The sequence below is a fragment of the Trichosurus vulpecula genome, chromosome 8 (assembly GCF_011100635.1).
Source record: "Trichosurus vulpecula isolate mTriVul1 chromosome 8, mTriVul1.pri, whole genome shotgun sequence".
NCBI classification, from domain to species: domain Eukaryota; kingdom Metazoa; phylum Chordata; class Mammalia; order Diprotodontia; family Phalangeridae; genus Trichosurus; species Trichosurus vulpecula.
In genome coordinates this window covers 185016898-185039790 of record NC_050580.1, presented here as the reverse complement: position 1 = coordinate 185039790, position 22893 = coordinate 185016898, and the positions used below count along the sequence as shown (strand labels likewise).

The window sequence follows — 22893 nt, the reverse complement described above, 5'->3', positions numbered from 1 at the left end:
CTCATGAAATTTCCTAATTCCTTCAAAGATCAGTTCAAGTGCCACCTTCTTCAAGAAGGCCTTTCCAGATTCTTCCATGTCCCATCTACTCTCCTCCAATCATTTATTTTGTACATAGCCTATATTTGTCCATGAGCATGCTACTTCCCCAAAAGTAGAATGTAAGCTCTTTCAGGATAGATTCTTACTTTTGTTTTTATATCCTAATTGTATAGGATAGTGCCTGGCACAGAGAAAATACTTATTTATTGATTTAGACAAATAGTTCAGATATAGAACTGCATTTGGGAAATGCGGTCTTACTTAGTGATGTATTACCCCTTTCCTGTCTCTTTTTTTTGTGTGGTCTCCTTCAGATTGTAATTATAAGCTACTTGACGGCAAGGACTACCTTTTTATTAATTGTATCCCCAGTGCTTAGCACAGTGCCTGACACATAGTAGGCTCTTAATAAATGTTTCTTGGATTAGGTTTATTGGATTGGAAACTCAGATGAACTAGATGGGAGGTATATAGCACAATGGAAAATCAATTTTCCTTGTCCTTATCAAATTTTGACCAAAGGTAGCACTTCCATGTGGCCTATCAGATTTCAAAGGATTTAAGATATGCATATGCATATACCCTACTTAACATACATAGTAAAAGCACAAGAGGAATGTGAACAGTAAAAGGAAAAAGCAGAAAGTCCTTTCTAACTAATATTAAAACTCAGAGTGTCTGAGGTACTGAGGAATTACTAAATACAAATGAACAGGTTCTCATATCATTGGGAATTAGTGATAACTCAGGCAGCTGAAGATATCATTAGCAGAGCTGTGAAATGACCCAACAGTTCTGGGAAACAATTTGGAATTATATTTTAAAACTCATTAAACTGTATATGATCTTTGCTTTAATAACACCACTACTGATCATCTATCCCAATATGGTCAAAGACAGAGGGAAAGGTCTCATAGCTATACAAAATACTTTTATAGCAGCAGTTTGTGTAGTAATGACCTAGAAGGAAAATAGGTGTCCATCCATTATAGTATAAAAATGTAATGTGGAAAGCAATTTGGAACTGTGCCCTGAAGGTTACTAAATTGTGCATACCCTTTAAACCAGATTTACCATTACTAGGCTTAAAAGCCCAGAGATCAAAGAAAGAAGGAAAGTATCAATATGCACAGAAATATTTATAGTTAGCTCTTTCTAAAGAGCTAAAAGCTGGAAATTAAATAAAGGGGCTGTCCCATCGAGGAATGGCTAAACAAATATTTTAAAAATGTAATGGATTATTATTGTGCCACAAGAAATGACAAAATGGACAGTTTCGGAGGGAACCGGGAAGATCTCTGTGAGCTGAACTAAATTTATACTATCACATCATAGAGGAAAATAACTTTTAAAGACGTTGGAACTCTGATCACTGCAATGACAAAGCACTGGTTCAAGGAAGTGAAGATGGAACACGCTATCCACCTCCTGTCACAGAGATGATGAACTTGAAATTCAGAAAGACATATTTTGGGGCATGGCCAACGTGGGAATCTGTCTTGCAGGACAACTATACATGTTTATGATAAGGGTTTTATTTGTTGGTTTTGTTCATAGAGGTGGAGGGATGTGTATATGTGAAATGGGACTGTGGGAGGGACATATTATAAATGCATGCAAAATAAATATAAATATTATATATATATATATATGTGTGTGTGTGTGTGTGTATGTGTGTGTGTGTACACACACACAAAGAAAACAATAATGGAATAGTATTGTACAAAAAAAAATGAGGAATTTGGAGAAACTAAGGAAAACTGTATGAATTGATGCAAAGAACTAGGATGATAATTTACAGACTTACCACAACAACAAAGGAAAATAGCTTTGGAGGACTTCATAGCACTGATGTGTCCAATTGTGACTTGAAAGGACTTCTGGTGAAACATGCCTCCTGTCTCTTGGCAGAGAGACAGTTAACTAAAGGCACAGAATAAGGCATTACATTTTCAGATACAGCCAGTGTGTTGACTTGTTTTGCTTGACTATGTATTTGTTCTACTGGGGAGGCAGTGGAGGAAATCATTAGGAAGTGACAGTGCAAAAAAAGAAAAGAGCACTAACAAAACTTTTCTTTTTAAAGTGAGCAGCAGGTGACTCTCAGATTTAAACTTTTGATATACATTTACCCTGATACCTATGTTTATAATTCAGAACGCACTGAAGAGTGCATTTAAACTACATAAGCAGCACTGCTATTAATGCTAGCCTAAATTATGGAAAGTTTATCGTATTTTAACAGTTGCATAGATAATTCAGTATCCCTAAGGATTTTGAAAAATATGGATACACAAAAATCTATTCTCATGCTCAAGAGCACTGTATATCCTACCCTAAAAAATCACTAAAATGTGAACAAATCATCTTCTTCTTCTGGTACCATCACTTTTCAGGAGAATGGAGCTTCATGCCCAAAACACATTCAGCAGAGAAAGTTGCATTAGAAAAATAAAGGAACATTAACAAAAGAGCAAAAAATAGATAACATATTGGGTCTCTGGATTAAGACTTATTTTATTATACATAATGTATAGCACTTCATATAATTTAGTTTATTTATGTCATTCTCTACAGGGCACTGTAATTAATTCAGTGACATCAATGTTGACCTCATATGGTAAAGGATGGGATCTGGGTTATCTTCAGCGTACCAAGTACCAAACAGTTTAAATGAGCTAAAAAGTTACATCACATACAACAGTTGCAAGAGATCAACTTTCAGGCTGGTTCAAGTTTACAGTAGTTGCTTTGTGAAGTTCTCCCTCAAGACTTGGATGCCACCCAGTGTCGTCGAGTGTTTGTGCAAATGCCAGCTTTGGACTACCTGACTACCTCCTTTTGCCAGCCCCACTTTTGCCTGTCTTACTGCTGCCACTGCTGGACTTGCTCGAGGATTTTGAAGAGAAGAGTCTTGTCATAAACTCTGAAACATCAGGCAGCTCATGGTTGGAATTCAACATGTTCATTGACTGCTCCATCTCCTGCAGGAAGACACAGCATGACAATGTGAGAGACATACCACAAGCATTTAGGTTCATTCATTTTTAACATCTACTAAGGCATGATTCTTAACTTTTGTTTGTCTGGACCCCTTTGTATTGGTAATTAAGGAGGGCTTTTAGCACTTATTCAATCAAGTGCCCTTGAAGAGTTTGGCCTTTGATTCCCTGATTAAATTAGGAGTCCTTGATGACCTCCACCTCCTTGCCTCAAGGGAAAGCCTAGTTTACATGGGTTTGAGTGACACGTTTGTGACATCAGAGGATTTAGACCACATGGGAGTAAGTCGAATTTTTGTGAAGCTTTTAGGTCATGTGGGTGAGTTGCATGTGTGACTCACCTTTGACCCTGAACAAGATATATAAACCTAGAGGTTGGTGTTCTCCCTAGGGCCTCTCACTCTTGGAGGTGTGTTGATGTGAAGACTCTGGGCGGCTGTATTTAAGAGCCCTCCAGCTTGTAAACAAGGACGCTGAGACTTTGCTAAACCCTGGTAACTATGCATTGAGATATATATTGAGATGTATACTGTGATTTGGTTAGACAGAAATGTTGATCTGTTTATACTGTCTCTGTAATTTCTGTTTGTATTTGCTCTGAAGTTCAGGGTGCTGGCTTTTTCCCCTGAATTAAGTGAATGATATTTGTACACTGGATCAAAATAAGACTGTTAACTCCTTAACACTGCTTTCCTTAGTAAAGCAGATCAAAAGAACCTATGCTGGCAGCGTTTCTGTTGTTGGGCTTGTGTTGATCTTTCACCCCCACAGCAGCTGCTAGCTGAATTGTTGCAACACCCTTATGGAGGTCTATAAACACCTCAGAACAATGCTTTAAAATGCATAAAGTAAAATATACAGGGAACCAATGCAATACAACAAAGGGAACCAATTATAATGGAAATATAGTTATCAAAAAAATTTTTTAACCTAATTCATAGACCCTAGGTGAAAAGCACCCAAACTAAACTAACAGACAAAGGCAATGGTATTTGATTAAATAATGGCAATATCAGACTAAATAACACTTTCACAGAAAGCCAATATTCACATAAACTAATAACTTTTCAAAACAGCCAAAGACAAGATACACTGATTCACTTCAAGTCATTAGTAATAATACCTTATGCTTCTTTTATGCCCTCTAACATTAAGCATATAGTAGGTGCACAATAAATATTTGCTGATTTGATTCAACTAGTATTTAAACTATGTTCTCTGTATGCATGTAATTATTTTAAATCTATTAACATGTCAATCTGATGCTAAACAGGTAGCTGGTATTTGGAAGTTATCTCTGTCCCACTCTCTGACCTTCGAACATGGCACACAATCCTCCTTCTCCAGACCTCTGCACTGGCTATCTCCCATGCCTAGAATGCAACTCTGACTCACAGAACCCCTTCTTTTCTTCAAAACACAGCAAAAACACAACTGGGGGGAGGGGGGCGAGCTGTGGAGCCAAGATGGAAGCTGGAAAGCAAGGATTTGCTTAAGCTCTACCCCAGGTTCCTCCAAACACCTATAAAAAAAAATGGCTCTGAACAAATTCTAGAGTTGCAGAACCCACTTGAAGTAGAAAAGGGAAGCAGGGCTCCAGCCCAGGACAGCCTGGATGGTCGCTGGGAAGGGTCTATTGCATGGAGCTGGGAGCAGAACAGAGCCCAGCGGGGGCTGTGCCAGGACCAACCAGACCAAGAACCAGGTGGAACAGGTGGTGGGGCCCTGAATCATTGAGCTGCAGCAGTTACCAGACTTCTCAACCCACAAACGCCAAAGACAACAGAGAAGGTTAGTGGGAAAAGCCGCTGGGACAGAGTAAAAGGAGTTCGCCACCCCGGGATGGCGGAGGTCTTTCAGCTCTGAGGCCGCTTAAAGAGCTACAGCTGCAGTGGCCTCCAGCCCCAGGCCCACCTGGTGGGAGGAATTAAGAGGTGGATCAGAGGAGGTGTGCAAGGCCTGTTTTGCCCTGCCTGATCTGGGCTGCAATCCTGGTTGGTGGTTCTTGGGGGAGAAGGAGCTCTGAAGATAGCTGCTTAGTACTCTCTACTGTACAAGCAGTTGTACCCCGACAAAAAACTCAAGGGTCAAGTAGTTGGTTGGGAACATGAATAGGCAGCAAAAACGAACTCCGACTCAAACTCAAACTCTAGATTCTTTTTTTAGTGACACAGAAGTCCAAAACATACAGCCAGAAGAAGTCAACAAAGTCAAAGAACCTACATCAAAAGCCTCTAAGAAAAATATGAACTGGTCTCAGGCTATGGAAGAGCTCAAAAGGGATTTGGAAAAGCAAGTAAAAGAAGTAGAGGAAAAACTGGGAAGAGAAATGAGAGTGATGCAAGAAAACCATGAAAAACAAGTCAATGACTTGCTAAAGGAAACTCAAAAAAATACTGAAGAAAATAACACCTTAAAAAGTAGACTAACTCAAATGGCAAAAGAGCTCCAAAAAGCCAATGAGGAGAAGAATGCCTTGAAAGGCAGAATTAGACAAATGGAAAAGGAGAGCCAGAAGACCACTGAAGAAAATACTACCTTAAAAATGAGATTGGAGCAAGTAGAAGCTAGTGACTTGATGAGAAATCAAGATATTATAAAACAGAACCAAAGGAATGAAAAAATGGAAGACAATGTGAAATATCTCATTGGGAAAACCACTGACCTGGAAAATAGATCCAGGAGAGAGAAGTTTAAAATTGTTGGACTACCTGAAAGCCATGATCAAAAAAAGAGCCTAGATATCATCTTTCAAGAAATTATCAAGGAGAACTGCCCTGATATTCTAGAGCCAGAGGGTAAAATAGAAATTGAAAGAATCCACAGACTGCCTCCTCAAATAGATCCCAAAAAGAAAACTCCTAGGAATATTGTCGCCAAATTCCAAAGCTCCTGGATCAAGGAGAAAACGCTGTAAGCAGCCCGAAAGAAACAATTTGAATAATTGTGGAAACATAATCAGGATAACACAAGATCTAGCAGTTTCTACATTAAGGGACTGAAGGGCTTGGAATATGATATTCTGGAGGTCAATGGAGCTAGGATTAAAACCAAGTATCACCTACCCAGCAAAACTGAGTATCATGCTCCAAGGCAGAATATGGATTTTGAATAAAATAGAGGACTTTCAAGCTTTCTCAGTGAAAAGACCAGAGCTGAATAGGAAATTGGACTTTCAAACACAAGAATCAAGAGAAGCATGAAAAGGTAAACAAGAAAGAGAAATCATAAGGGACTTACTAAAGTTGAACTGTTTTGTTTACATTTCTATGTGGAAAGATGATGTGTATAATTCATGAGACCACAGTATTAGGGTAGCTGAAGGGAATATACATATATATATAGAGACAGAGGGCACAGGGTGAGTTGAATATGAAGGGATGATATCTAAAAAATAAAATCAAATTAAGGGAGGAGAGAGGAATATATTGAGAGAGGGAGAAAGGAAGAGAGAGAATGGGGTAAATTATCTCACATAGAAGTGGCAAGAAAAAGCAGTTCATTGGAAGGGAAGAGAGGGCAGGTGAGGGGGAATGAGTGAATCTTGCTCTCATCAGATTTGACTTGAGGAAGGAATAACACACACAATCAATTGAGTATCTTACCCCACAGAAAAGAAGGAAGAAGGGGATAAAAAAGGGGGCACGATATAAGGGAGGGCAAATAGGGGGAGGAGGTAATCAAAAGCAAACACTTTTGAAAAGGGACAGGGTCAAGGGAGAAAACTGAACAAAGGGGGACAGGATAGGAGGGAGCAAAATATAGTTAGTCTTTCACAACATGAGTATTGTGGAAGGGTTTTACATAATGATACACATGTGGCCTATGTTGAATTGCGAGCCTTCTTAGGGAGGGTAGGTGGGAAGGGAAGAGGGGAGAGAAATTTGGAACTTAAAGTTTTAAAAGCAGATGTTCAAAAAAAAAGTTGTTTTTGCATGCAACTGGGAAATAAGATATACAGGCAACGGGGCACAGAAATCTATCTTGCCCTACGAGAAACTAAGGAAAAAGGGGATGGGGGGCAGTGGGGTGACAGAAGGGAGGGCTGACTGGGGAACAGGGCAATCAGAATACATGCCATCTTGGAGTGGGGGGGAGGGTAGAAATGGAGAGAAAATTTGTAATTCAAAATCTTGTGGAAATCAATGCTGAAAACTAAAAATATTAAATAAATAAGAAAAAAAATAGCTAAAAAAACCCCCACCACTTTCTACATGAAGCCTTTCCTGATTCCCCCATTACTACTGACATCACTGACCCTAACTACCTTGAATTTAATTACCTTTTTCATTTATGTACATGTTGTCATCTGACAATGTAAGTTCCTTGAGAGTAAGGAATGTTTTATTTTCCGTATCTATGCCCCCAGTCCAAACACAACACCTAGCCCATAGAAAGCACTTAATATTTACTAACTAATCAATCATGATTTCCTGGTTTTCTTTCTATCTCTGTAATTCCCCTTTTCTGGTTCCTTTCCACCTGCCTGCCAAGAACACAACAATGTATTAGCCTAGTCTATGGATCAGGCTAATTTGTGAGCAGGTTAAGGATGGAGTAAAACCCCAACATTCTTTCTGGTTGTCTAAATGTGAACAACTGGACATTGTCAAAGAGCTTCAAACTGAGCAATTTCCTTACCCGTCTCATATCAGGATCACTTGTGTTGACAACTTTGGGTAGAAGCACAAATATCAGTAATGGAAGTACCATCATCATAACCTAGAGAAGACAAAACAAGAATTCATAAAATTCTTCTGCCTAACTAAAGCAACTTGACAATTACATGTATAAACTAATATAGGAATCAAAACAGCATAAGTGTACAGAATAAAAATAGCAGCCCACAATCTTTCAAAAGATTATTTTCAGGACAAAAACTAATTCACTTGGATAATTATCAAATTTCTCTCCAATGCACTTTTCCGAACACCTCTGCAGACATAACAAAGCGTATCCCTTGACAAATGGCATGTGGGTGTCTCATGCCCTAGAGTAGTGACTACAATCTTTTAGTCAATAACCTATGTTTAGACTGTTGGACACACTTTGCCTCCTAACAGTGCTATTTGTTAGTAGGAACATGGTGTAGTAGAACATCATCAGACTTGGGAACGAGAAAACTTGGGTTCATATCTTACCCCTGGGATATACTAGATATGAGTTCGACTATTGCAAGTCACTTAAACTTCTGTGAGCACCAAGTTTCTCATCTGTAAAATGGAGGTCCACCTTATGGAGCTACTTCACAATCAAATGAGATAATACATGTAAAATGCTTTATAGTTTAAGACAAAATATGAACACTATCAATTATTAAATTATTCAATTTAATTTGTTTTAAGAATTTTACAACATTTCTTGAAATAATGTCGAATAAAAACAGAGTTAAAAATCACCAGCGCAGTCTTGAGAGCAAAAGAACATCCATGAGAGCTTGGCCCTGGCTCTGCCCATATTCCCAAGTTCCCCAATTTATCCTACCTATGACCTCAATTAAAGGTAGGGAAAATAATGGGGGAAGAAAGCAAGACACATTCCTGGATACATACCTTCCCTCCACTGGACTCTCTAACTTTTTCTCTCTGGCCTCTGATCACTAAACATAACACTTTACTCCTACTGGTTATTCTATGTTATTTGCTTGGCATCCTAACCATTCCTCTCCAAGGCAGAGGCCTACCTTCTCCATGGAGCTCTAATTCCCCAAGGTCTAAATGATTTCTCCCTCACCTTACAACACTTAAAAATTTTAATTCATATCATATTTATTTGTCCCCCTATGGCACGTGTGTACCTCACAGGGTTGTTGTAAGGGTCCAATGAGTTAAGTACAATGTTTCATAAAATCTAAAGTGCTATACTGATGTCAGTTATTTTTCTACTGCTGCTGCTGCCACTACTACTACAACTACAATACCTAGGCTGGATCCCAATACTAGCTGGCACAAAAGCTATAACCTGCTTCATTTTTCTAACCCTCCTCTGGCAGCCTTGTGACTCTCCATTCCTAAGAGCTCATTATATTGGTGACAGACTTATGGACACCAATCTATTTTAGTCCTACTGTAGCTCAGAACTCCCAAACTCAAGTGACCTACCAGCCTCAGCATCCCCAGTAGCAGAACATATGGGCACCATCATGCCCACCAAGAACTATTTTATCCACCTCTGTATCTCTCCTAGTACTAACACAGTATTCTTCAAGTGATAGGCAAAAAGTATTTGATGAATCAAATCCTCTATTTTGTATAAAGGTGAGTTGGGTTGCTGAGTATAGTATTAGGTTTAAAGAAAGTAGAATTCTGTTTACTAATAGCAAGGCTATTTCAATTTATTATGGTGCCTGCTATTGAACATGGACTAATTCATTAAGGTGGCTCAGATGACTGTATTTTCTCTAGAGAAGAAAAAGCTACAATATATTGGCTCCTGAGATCTGCTAATGGATATGAAGAGGCAGGAAAAGAGAGGATGGATCAGCGGAAAGAGTAAAGATGTGGACTATGATTTAGTACTTTTCATTTTATCTATGACCTATGGGAACTAATTCAATGTCAGAGACTTAGAAATTAATTAATTTTCCAAACCTGAACTTACTGCTTCAATATCCTGTTACTGTGTTCCAAGTTAACAAATAGCACTTAGGATTTATTTGGTCATTCCTCTGAAAACTTGACCACACTCTACATATACAAAGACTCTAAGAAGGTTATTTAAATGAATGCCTTATGAAATAACCTTTCATCATTAGTACCATCTGCTATCTCTACCTCAAATTTAATCTCTCAGCTCAGTGAACACAGAAAGCTCCTGCTCATAGGGCTGTTCCACAGAGGGGTAATAAGTCAGATGGAATGTGTTTGAATGGCCCCAAATTAGAAGACTAACTACAGCAGACTGCCTAAATGTTTAAATGATTGCTTTTACAACACATATAATTCCAAGTTCATTCTACTCCACAACTCAATAAAGTTTATAAATGTGCTTTTTTCTATGCAAATTGAAAGAACAAGAAGCTTTAAATAAAAATAAAAAACTGAATTGCTATATTTTGAAATGAAGTAAGATTTTTCCCAAAATCATCATCATTGGATTTGTTTTTATATATAGTGACACTGAGAGAAAGGGAAATATATACAAATTCATAAAATTAAAGATACTTGGGATATAAATTAAAAGATAAGCAAAACTGGTGCAATGACAATCTACTTGTAATGAGGAACTTTACCCAGGTAATTGGTTTCAGACTGCTTTAAAAAACAAAGTAGTTGTAGGCAGCATGATGTCATATAAAGAATCGGATTCTAGTCTGGGATGTACCAGTAACTTGCTATGTGACCACAGTCAATTTACAGGGCCTCAGCTTCTCCATCTGTAAAATGAGAGGACTGTACTATATGATCACTTGTTGATCTAAAATGCTATGTAAAAAATTCTTAACTTGCTAGAAATTCTAATTTACAAAATGGAGAAAGCATCAAGGAATTTTTATTCAGGATTTAATTCCAACAAAAGCAAAACACAATGATGGCATGAAACTAAAGGAACCTTGGGAAAAAGTGGCCACGCCTAACACTTAAAATATTAAAAGGATGAAATGTTGAGTACATGCACCCTAAACTCAACAAGTTCAGAGAAAAAAAAATAGTGCTGAACCTAAGGCTAGAAACACTAAAGAGGAACATGGGATTCTAATTAAATCTTCTGACTATACCTTTCCATATAGTCAATTGCGATCCCAATGAGAAATAAACATTGGAAAAACCCAAAGAACTAAGTGTGGCTAAATAAGGAAGTTATCTAATGAACACAGACTAAGAAAACACAATGAAAAAAGATAAAACTTTTTGAGCAATATAACTTCATAAAACATGGAAGAGTAACTGAAGGGAGAATGACTCTATGGAGGAAGAAACAAAGGGAATTGCCATCCTAGGACTGATTCTAACAAGAAGGAACCAGCTACTAAAGCAGAAATGTTGGGTACCTCAGGGAGGGAACCATTTTATTGCAGAGTACACATAAAGGAGAGGAAAGCCAGATATGGCTTGATGTGCATTCTAGATTTCAGAGAAGCAAATTCAAAGAGAAACAATAGACAGGATTCAGTGGTTTAACATTTTACTGGAAGAATTGGTTGATCCAAGAGGGACAGGAAATTCAAGAATGAAATTCTGAGCATACAAGGCAAAATAATTTGCAAACAAAGAGAAGCAGCAGCTTTAAAAAACAAAAAACTGTTATGGCAGCACAGTTGTTTCACCACCTAAATTTTTTAAAAGCTATGCAAAGAAGACAGAAGCAAGGACAAGTAACTAACATTGAATACAAAGAGTAACATGTTGCTATAAGAACAGCAGCTAAAAGCTATTCTTTAAAGCTCAGAATGAACTTTGAGTAGCAATGAATGCCATGTTAAGGACAACAAAAGAGTTTGTTCACTATTTGAGGGGCAAAAGTAAATTAAAAGAAAGGATGGTTCCAGGTGGACAGATGATAATAATGATCTACCCTGATTTTCCTTCTGATTTCTCTTTCAGGATGATCTTTAGATTGGAAAGGAACAACGATGTTTAGTAAGGAGTAGAAATCCAAGATAAATAAGGAGTTAAAGAGCAACTAGCTGCCCTTGATGAATTCAAATCACCAGGTTTAAAAAAACTTTATTCTAGGACTGAAAGAACCAATATGTATGATCACCCTTGTCAGTGAGATGTGCTGTAGTACTGGGAAAGGGCAATGTTGCCCCATTTTCCCCAAAAAGAGAAGAGTGGGGAGAAAGCAAACCATAGTCCTGTGAGCTTAATTTAAATTCCTAGCAAAATTCTAGAAGGTTATTATTAAAGAGACTATTAAGACATATGTAGGAAAAAAGTAAGCAAAGAGCAAGTATGGTTTCATCAAGAGCCCATCATGATGCTTTTTGACCAAGTAATTCACCATGAGGCTTATAGGCCCAAAGACCTGACCAAAACAGAAAGGTCCAATACATACAAAAATATTCATAGTAAGTACTTTTTATGATGAAGAACTGGAAAGATAATGTGGGTCTGCTGTTTGAGGAAAGGCTGTATAAGCCATGGTATGTGAATATGGTAATGAAATATTGTGGAGTAAGAAATGGCAAATATGAGGAATTCAGAGAAACATTGGAAAATTTGTATGAACTGATACAGATTAAATAAAATAAACAGAACCAAAAGAACAATATATACAAAGACCATAACAATGTAAATGAAAAGATTACTAGAGGAAACCAAGCTGAGTAACTGAAATATCAATAAAAATTTTGTAGAACAAAAAACACATCTTTACTCTCAGGAGTCAGAGGACTACAAAGCAAAACATTGAATACGCTGCCATATGCAGTCAGTGTAAAAGTTTTTTGTTTAACTATTTTTCTTTGTTAGAAGAGAGAGAACAAGGGGCAGCTAGGTGGCAAAGTGAGTAGACCACCAGCCCTGAATTCAAATCTGGCCTCAGACACTCGACACACTTACTATCTGTGTGACCTTGGGCAAGTCGCTTAACTCCAATTAACCTGCCTTCCCCCCTGCAAAAAAAAAAAAAAAAAAAAGAGAGAGAGAAAGAGAGACAACAACTGGGGGAGGGTGAGAGATCAATGTAGAAATTACTGTGATAGCAAAACAAAAGGCATTAATATAACTTATTTACAAAAAAAATGCAGATTATGTCACATTAACTTCATTTCCTTTTTAGGGAGACTGCTTAAAGAACATTCTAGTTATAGATTTAAACATTACATTTGATTAAAATACTTATGATATTACTGTGCACAAGACAGAAAAATGTAGGTTCGTTAAACATGGTAGACTTAGAAATGGTTGAATGGTGAGGCCAAAAGAGTAACCATTAATGGCTTGATAGCAATTTGGAGTGCCTCCAAGATTCTGTGTTTTGCCCAGTGCAAAACCTCTATCACTTATTTTCAATCTATCCCTCTCTACTGGCTCATTCCCTAATTGCCTACAATGCCTCCCTCATCCTGAAAAAAATCCTCACTTGATCCTATCACCCTAATGCACCCAGAATAAATTAAGTAACTGTTACGCTCTGTTTTGACTCCACATATCTGGACTACCATGCTCAATGTTCAATGCCACATTTTTAAAGAAGGGCAAACAAGCTGGAGTTCCTACATAAGAGTGACTGGGCAATGAGAGGACCAGAGGATCTAATGAAGGGAATGAGAATAATTAGCCGAGAGGAAAGCCAAAGGACAGGGGAGAGGTGAGGAGGAAGCCAAGGGAGATGACAGCAGTCTTCAAGTATATGAAAGGCTTTTATGTAGAACAGTGATCAAATTTATTCTGTTTGGTCCTGAGCATGGAACAGATGTCCAAAAGCACAATATTCCTGTTGGAAGTAGTGGGTTACCTCTTATTAGAAGGTCTTTAGAAAGAGGCTTATCAAATCTCCAAGTGATACAAAGTTGAGAGGGATACCTCAAACTACTATGAGAGAATCACCCTGAAATGATGGATAAAAAAGAATCAGTGAGATGACTTTAGCACGGATAAATGTAAAATCATGGCATCTTAAAAAGTCAGAAATAACCTTTGAACTCATCTATTTCAACTTTGCACTGCTGCATAGGTATAAACAACATGTATGAAAAGGCAGCAAGGTATACTGGAGACAAATTGCTGGACTTGCAGTCAGGAAGACCTGGGTTCAAATTCTGCTCCAGCAACTAGCAAGTCATTTACCTTCTCTGGATCTCTGTGCTTCATCCATAAAATGAGAGGGTTAGTCTAAATGGCCTCTAATCTATGATCCTATGTACAGGATGAGGGACATGTACAGGATGAGGGACATTTGACCTGGCAACAGTTTATGTAAAAAAGACATGAAGAGCCTGGTTGACTAAAAGCTCAATATAAGCCAATAGTATAATCCAACTGCTAAAAAAGCTGCTGCTGTTTGTCCTTTGTTCTGGAAGAGGATCGCAACATCAAGGAGGTGATGCTATGACATGCAAATGTTGGATTTAAGTAAGGGAGGGCTGTGTAAAGTCACCAGACTCACTTTCTCCTCTAGAGCCATCTAGATGGCCCCTGGTAAAAAAAGCTACTGCAATTTTGGCTGAATTAATAAAATTATACTATCCTGTCACAGAATAGATCCAATTTTACTGTATGCTTATCAGACCACACAGAGTATTTTTGTCTTATTTTAGTTGCTACATTTTAAGAGGGAAACTGACAAAAACCGAAGAGGAAGGTGACCACCATAATAAAGAATTAGGAAACCGTGCTGTATGAAAAAAATGACTGGAAGTTTGGCTTGGAAAAGAGTCAACTAAAGAGAAACATGACAGCTCTCTTCAAATTGTGGAATGCCGTCATGCAAAAAAGCAGAACTAGGGTAAGACCAATCAGAGCTCTCTTACAATGTAATAGACTGTCTTGTGAAGCAGTGCGCTCACCATTGCTGGGAATATTCAATCAGAGGCTGGATGATCATTTGCCAGGAATGTTGTAGAAGGGATTCCTGACCTGTGTAGAAGGTTGACCTAGATCATCTCTAAGGTCCCTTCCAACTCTAAGGTTCTACAAAAAACAGGCACATTTCCAACCACTATGCCACTTTTCATGCAAAGTAATTCTCAATATAATCTTTTCACTTCTCATCCCCAAGTCACTGTTATTCCTCAGTCAATACTCTTTGAAATCATCTCTCACTACCAAAAAATTTAACCTTGGTTGTCTGACTGCTGAGAAACATTCACTTCTGAAAATAACCTAAAAACTAGCTCAGAATGAATAAAGATGTTTCAGTTTTGTCATAATACATACCATTGGATTCATCAGAAAATCCGTCCAACCCCAGGACTCCCTTTTTATAAAGTAGGAAGGTGGACCAGAAGATTTCATCTGAAGAGGATAGGGTAACCTGACCACTTCTGATGTCTTAATGTAATTAACATATCTTGCTCTGGTGAAACAACAACAATAAAAAACAACTGAATAATTCTACAAAAATATCACTAGTTCAAAAAGCACTAATAATGCCTTACATTTATATAGTAAACACTTTGCAAGTGCTTTCACATCCACACTTTTGGCTTTTAAAAACTGTATTAAAGCAACCTTTTTTAAAAGTACCAAATCATTCAGCATACTGTCATAAAGAATACTGGAACAAGTCAGGAGACACAGATTTTGGTCTCAATTGTAATTAATAGTTTTATGATCTTAGGTGAGTAACTGCATATTTTTGCTATTCAAATTCCTCATCTTAAAATGTAAGATATTCTTCTCCATGAACTTTAGGGTCTCTTCTATAGTGTAGGTAGTTGTAGTATGCTTGGCAAGTCATTTAAACTTTTTGAACCTTTTTCTCACACATAAATGTAGAAACTGAATAAATCTCTAGAGTTCCTTCCAGTTCTAAAGTTTTATGTTAATATTTTATTACCATAGGCATTTTAAAAATTAATGTATTTATTCATCATGTGGATTATAGATGTACCTTATCTTCAATGCAACATTACAAAAAAGCTTTAAAATCCAAGAAAGAACATTCAGGAATGGGAAAATTAAATTGTATTCAGATACCATCATTTTTAAACAAAATTTCAGGCATATGCTAAGACTAATATTTACTGTAATGCAAACCAACATGATATGTAATCATTTCTATCTGCTTAGCCCCTCAGATTTATCACAGTGATGGAACTATAAAATATAGGCAGAGATTGACATGGTAAAATATTGTTAACATGAATACCATTGTGTACACACAAAAAAAGGTCTAATAAAAAGATTTCTAAGCCTCAACCAATAAGCCTTTATTTTAGCCAATATTTGATAAAAATAATCAGCAGCCACATAATCCATGCAAAGGTTATTTTGCTGATGAGGATGTAATTAACTTTGCTGATCAAGAAATCTCATAAAATAGTGTGACAATTAAGATTATTTTTAAAAGATGTTCTTGCTGTAGATCAACTATGGCTGAAAATAAATTTGATTTGTTTTGCAAAAGCTGTGATAGTAATACTGGACAAGAGTTTATAAATTAGGATTTTTGGTTATGAGTGTTTCCAGGTTGCTGACGTACTGGTTGTTGACCTTGTAGGAATTGCTATCCTCAGACCTGATGTCTGTAACATACCATAGTACCTGCTCCAAGAAGAAAAAAATACCAGGAAATAACAACCCAGAGGTGGAATCCTTTGGCTTCAAATGCTTCTGCTGCAAAAGCTTCTTTAAAGCTTGTGGGACTATAGGATATAGGTTCTCAGGGCAACTCCAATTACTAGGAAAGGTTACAAGCTAGAGGCAAAGTGAAGTAGCAGTTTGAACAAACTTAGCTTCAATGTGGAAATTCAAAAAACAACTAATACAATTTAGTTTTTCTGTAGCTTTTAGAGTACCTTTTAGAGTCCATCTACATAATTTATAAGAACAGTTTCTTCTAGATGCAGGTCACCTAAAATATGAACATTTGGTCACCTTTTCCAAATATCTTTTTTTCTGACTGACCTTGCTTACCTTCTTTTCCTCATTCATAATCTTATTTCTCCTCCATTTTCAATTTAAACTTGCCATCTCTCCCTTACCTATCCCCGAAATCTCCAGATAGCTCTGGAAACCACTGATATAAACATACTTTTAGACCTAACATTTCCTAACCTATTACCAGAGAAGAATCTACCTTGAAATGGCTGGAGTAGATATCTATCATCTTAACAGGAATTTTCCTCTCATTACCAAGGACTACATTTCATTAAAATGAAAGGTCTTTGTTAAGGTACTTTAAACACTAGAACGAGGTCCAAGAACAGAAATAACAGTGCAACTACTAACCTCAAAATTAACTATCAGGAAGCACTCTTCACCTCAAATAAATAAAACCCCTTAAAATCATCACTGCAGTATTTTGAAAAACATGGTATTAAGAATATCTCACATCATATTAAAATATTCAGTCAAGTATAGGAGCAGTACATAAAAGTTTCTCTTCAGCCTCTGTACTTCGCTATTTAAAGAAAAAGTAATTTTGTCTATCTGTGATACCAAAAAGCTGGAAAATTATGTGCTCAACAACTGGGAAGTAACTAACATACGGATACGTACACATATATGATGAGACACACTGCACTGTAAAGAACAACAAATATGAATTCAGAGAACCATGGTAAAATTTGAACAAACTGATGCAGAACAAAGAAATCAGAACCAAAAGAAAATACATAATTACTACACTGTGTAACAACAAAGTAAATGTAAGTGAAGACAAAAGGTAATTAAACTATGGTCAAATAAGATAGACAATGTGGGTTCTAAATTACTAACGTTGAAACCACATCTTTCATTTCCCACTAGAAACAGTACTACTTTCTCAGTGCTCAAGTTAACTAGTACTATAAGTTGGAGAACAGGTGCCCATCTGCAATGGTAGAGGAAGTTCCTCCACTCAGAGTCCCCTATGCTGATGAAATCACAGGGCTGACATTAAGATAAAATTATTAAAAAGAAATAGCAAAGTATAAAATGGAAAGTTATATGTACTGTCAGCTACAATAACTATGTTAGATTATTTTGCTTGGCTATCTTTTTTAATGGGAAGGTTCTAGGTTATTTATTAGGAAGTGATGTGCTAAAAATACAACAATAAAAAACTAATGCTGCATGGCAGTTCAAACACAGTTAAAACTTTTTTGTTTTGGACCAAACTTATGATTTAATTAGGGTAAGGAACTTCCAGCAGAGATACTTACTTTACTAATTCAGATATTTAACTATTTTGCAATTTATAGTCTTAGGGAGCTGCCTGGGACAGAGAGGTCAAATGATTTTTCAGTCAGAAAACAGAGACTTTTGCCCAGTCACAACGTCATAAAGTGCCAAAGGCAGGACTTGAACCAAGGTCTTCCTTATTCTAAGGCAGGTTTTCTGTCCACAATACTACACTGCTTCTCAGATAAGACACTGCTACTTGAAAACTTGTCCACATGTTTATTGGTCAGAAATTAGATAATCAGCTAGTCAGAGAATGGAAACCGAAGAAAACCAAAAGCCTAAACTTATAAACAAGGTCCAATACCTAGGAACACTGTATTACTCACTTCAACCATCACACTGTTCTTTCTCCTATTTTTGCTCCTTAATTAGGATCAATTTTTAATATGTTGGGTAACTGTGTGAAGGTTTCTAGCTTATCCCAAGAAACTTTAAATTTCTGTCATCAATTAAATAGTCTAGATTAAGGTAAGGGCTGGATAAATCTCTAAGGCAACAAAATATTAAATAGTCACTAAGGGTATTGTATTTGCCCCTGGAAAACAACTGATAAGTAATTTTCAAAGTACAAATAAATTTATTTTTTCAATTTTATCAAATAACATAACAATAAGGGGTAAATTAACATGTAATTAAAAAAGAAAGGTGCCTATGTAAGGTGTAAAGGAAATAATGACATCCTAACTAAAAGTTCACAAGTCTTTGAGTAATCTCAGATCTTCCCTACTTTTTCAACCTTATATATAACACTTGGACTTCATAAATTCAGTTTAAACCAAAATAGAAAGTAGTTAAACTTCACAATTTCAACAATGTATTGGAAATACAAGGTTCTTTTAAGGTATTTTGTTTTCAAAAACCCAGAGTCTGAATGAGACATATTACATGGATCTTAATAAAAAACCATAGGGATATAATGAAATGTTCGAAAGCCCTTACAAGAAATAACACCAGGAAATCTCACCTCATTTTTCCTTTTGAAGTAATATCCACCCGGACAGGGTCAAACCTGTAAGCTGGGGATATGACTTCTACAACATAAGAACCAGAAGGTATGTCATGAACCACAAAACTTCCGTCTGTCCTGGAAAAATAAAAACCATCTTCAGTCACTTTTATTCAATAATTTTTTGTCTACTTGAACTTAGATAGATTTAAAAAATTTCTATCTCAAATAGATTTCAAAAATCATACCAAAACCAACTGACAAGAACAAGTAATGTACCAGCTCAACCATTCAAGTTTCTCCAGCCACAAAATGAGAATAAATAATATCATCTAATTCTCAGGAGGATAAATATCAGAAAGGACTTTGTAAATGCCTATCGCATAAAAGAGACTGGTTAACTATGGTTATGTCTTAATGGATAGGTAACTGAAAACCACAAATAATTCCAATGATTTGGGCCACTGTGGCAGCTGGGAATCTTGTCACAGAGAGGAGGGACATGGTCCCAAAATAAGTAGAATTCCCTGAAGTACAGCCACCACTGCAGAGAGTGGAAGAACAATCCTATTTCTTGTGGCAGCTGGGACATGAGAGGATCTAACAAAGAAACAACGATACAGTACTATTTTGTAGAGCAAGGGACACCAAGAAGCTCTTGTCACATACTAGCCCTCATATTCTCAAATCCCTAACTCCCAGAAGACTAGACATGTGTATTATTTAGCATGCTATAATAAAATGAATGCTGGACTAGGAAGGAGTCTTAAAATCTGAGTTCCAGTCTCAGTTCCATGTCCTCGCTAAGTGACTGACCTTGAGCCAATCAGTTAACTACTCTAAGCTTCAGTTCTCTCATTTGTAAAATAGGGACACAGTATATATTCTGCCTCCTTCATAGAGTTCAAATGGTATGATGACAAGTATTTAGAAACCTCTAAGACATTACACAAATACAAAATTCAAATAATCAATGAACATATTCAGGAGGTAACTAAAATCAGATATGAATTAACTATAACAAGATGTATTGAACTCATTTCAAAATAACAAAAAATGATAAAACTATATTTGAAAAGAAAGGTATGGGGGGAATTCTTATGAGCTGAAAAACTAAATATAGCCTATATTTATTGACTCTCATTATTAGGATATTAAATTTGATATTTTCAAAATTTGCATAAGCTATAATATTAACTATTTCCAAAGTATCCATTGATAAGTGGCAGGACAAGTATTCTCCTTGCCACTTCAAACTAAACATCAAAACAGAATACTAGCAGTTTCACCCATTCTTAAACATCTCTCTCAGGTTTAAAGTATCTAGCTGGAGAATAACTGCAAATTAATAGAATAGAAGGAAAACTAGAACTGTCAACTACTATAGGAAACCAATGTCTCTGCCAAAGGTGATTCTGTTAAGAGAGGAAAAACTTAATGATGAACTGGTTGAAAAAAATAACTCTAGTAGTAGTAACACCTACATTTATTTCCTACTTTTTAAGTACAGAGCAAAGAAATGTATGTGTCAGAAAAAAATCAGCTTCTACAGGATGTGCGACAGCCTGTAAAATTCACTGACAGTTGACACTTAGGTGGTGGCTCACCTGGGCCACCTGATCTAATAATTACTAAATATAATTAATCCTGAAAGAAATGTTACTTTCAGATTTCTAGCAGATAGATGAGTTGTCAAGTCCAATGAGAAAAGTAGCAAAAATCTGGAATTGAAACTAGAGATTTTAAAGTCTAGTTAAAAAGGTCATAGGATCATAGAAAAAAGGGCTGGTGGGCAACTCAGAAGTCTTCCAATCCAATGCCCTCATTTTACAGAAGAGGAAAGGAAGGCCCAGTAAGGTTAACTGATTTGCCCAAAGTCACACAGTCAGAAAGGCTCAAAAGAGGGATATGAATCCGGGTGCTGCCTCCTGAGCCTGTCTTTCCACTGCATAAGGATGTTTTCTCCTTCTTGTTCATATTATACAATATGCCTATTTTAAAAAAGCAATTCTTCAGAAAAAAGATTTTGTTTTTCAATTCTTTTTCATCTTATGTTTTCGCTTTTTTACTAGAAGACATAAACATCTATTTTTTTACATTCTTGCCTCATATATCTGAAAAGCAAGATACTGAAGCACCACAACACTGAGAAATCTGACAGGAGTGCTTATGCCATTCATTTACCACTATTTTTGGCAGCCTCCTGATTTGACCTCAAATTCCAATACTACAAAAGGAAAATCAAGAAATGAAGACGAAGGAACTCAGAAGCCTAGAATCAATGAGACAAGTTTTAATGTAAATTTCCCCTGTGGATTCAAAAGTGGAAAAAAGACAATTCATTGCCAACTCTCATCCCCAGTTTCTAGTAAAAGATGTTTTGATTAGAGGTTTCAGATCTTACTAATTTTAGCTGCAGTTTACTTAGCCAGCCTAGCTGTGTAGTCAACAAGTGTCCGTTGGGAATAGCTTCGTAATTCCCACTTGCTCAGTAACTCTCAGCATAGAATATGGAAAAGTTGCAACGAGGACTGAAGGCATATAACGAATAGGAAGCAAAACCTCCATTAAAAAAAAAGACCTAAAGAAAAACATACAGACCAACCCAGCAGGGTGCCAGTTTTACCTGGAGGAGAGAGGGAGGGTGGAAAGAAAAAAAATGGACTAATCCGCTACTTGCTAAGGCCCGGGACGACTATCTACCGTTCCCACCCAGGGCAAAGGACACATAAAGGCAGTAACTCTTGGTGTGCCTTACCTCGGGGTGCTTCCGTCAGGCTGCGCCCAAAGGCCTGCTTCACCCGCTCCCTCCAGGACCCTACCTGTGACACGGGGCTCGGCTCAGCTCGTGAAGACCCCCCACCCCGCTTAGCGCAGCGCCTGGCACGGCGCAGGCGCTTAGTGAGGGCTGCAGGCCGGGGCTCGGCCATGACACAGCTCGGGGGCCCCCCGCTAGCCCCCTCCCCACCGCCGTGACACTCACTTGAGAAAGCCGACATGCTCCTCACCGTCCACCAGCACCCGGGCCCCGGCGATCCAATCCTGCGGCTTCACTCCCGGCACCACCGCCCGCCCCTCGATCTTAAAGCGCTCCCCAACGCCGCCCCCGCTCCCGCCCGGCCCCTCAGAGGCCGCCCCCGCCCCCTCCGAACCCTGAGAAGAGGCGGGCAGGAACAGCAGCAGGACCGAGACGAGACCCCACTGCACGGCAGCCATGACAACCATCCTGGGGGCGGGGGGGGGAGGCTGGCCGGAAGCACCAACCTCTCTCTCCTATCCGTGTCCCAGCAGCCTCAGCCAGCCGGCTTACTAACGTCATCACCCTGCACCGGAACTCGTCCGGCTACCAAAACAAATGGCGCGGGGCAAGAATAGATTGACCTGGGATTGACCTGGCGGAAGTAGAAGTGTGGAAAAGGGTAAGAGAGTTTTTTTCCGTTTTCCTTCCCATCGCACCGGAAAACGAGCGGCGGGAGCGAGTCACGTGGTGGAGTAGGGCCTCTGGGTGGGGTCGGGTCGCTTCGGCCCCTCGGGAAGGTAGTTCTGTTTAGCAACATGCTTCGAGGGTTAAGTGGCGTTAGTGTCCTGGTGCCCCCCCCCCCAGATCTCAATATTCGGAGGGAAGCGGTCGTTGGGCAAGGACCAGCGCAGGCCTCCTGGCTCTCACAACATACCGTGGCTTACATACTCACACAACCCTATAAAGTTCACCGAGCGCTTTACATACGATAATACAGGGGCTCCTACCCTTTTAGTGCCTTGGCCCCCTTTTTCAGGCTGCTGAAACCTGTGGACCCCTTCTCAAAATAATCTTTACAGGATTACAGAGGAAACCAATGATGTTGAAATAACAGTAACCACGTGTTTATTTTTTAAAATTCAAGTTCCTTTTTTCTTAGCCCCCTTTTCCACCTTACTTCCCAGATTCTCAGCAGAACAGTGTGACACTGGCCTCTTGCTTCGAGAAGGGCCATCTCCCGACTCTGGGCATATTTTCACAGGCTGTTCTGGATGCCTGGCATGCCCCCCCCCCATCTCTGCCTCCTAGCTTCCCTGGCTTCATTCAAGTTCCAGCTAAGATCTCACCTTCTACAAGAAGTCTTCCCTAATCCCTCTTAATGCTAGTGCT

General features: G+C 38.1%; 1 protein-coding gene across 1 annotated transcript; it reads right to left on the bottom strand.

Annotated features, from left to right (window-relative positions):
* Positions 1–2534: 2534 nt before the first annotated feature.
* On the bottom strand, positions 2535–22070 carry EMC7 (ER membrane protein complex subunit 7). The gene is made up of 5 exons (XM_036769648.1): positions 21748–22070; positions 18783–18902; positions 14867–15005; positions 7686–7766; positions 2535–3026 (listed from the first exon to the last, which is right to left on the bottom strand). The coding sequence occupies exons 1-5, from the start codon at positions 21987–21989 to the stop codon at positions 2874–2876; spliced, it is 735 nt and encodes a 244-aa protein (XP_036625543.1). The 5' UTR covers positions 21990–22070; the 3' UTR covers positions 2535–2873.
* Between the last annotated feature and the right edge of the window lie 823 nt (positions 22071–22893).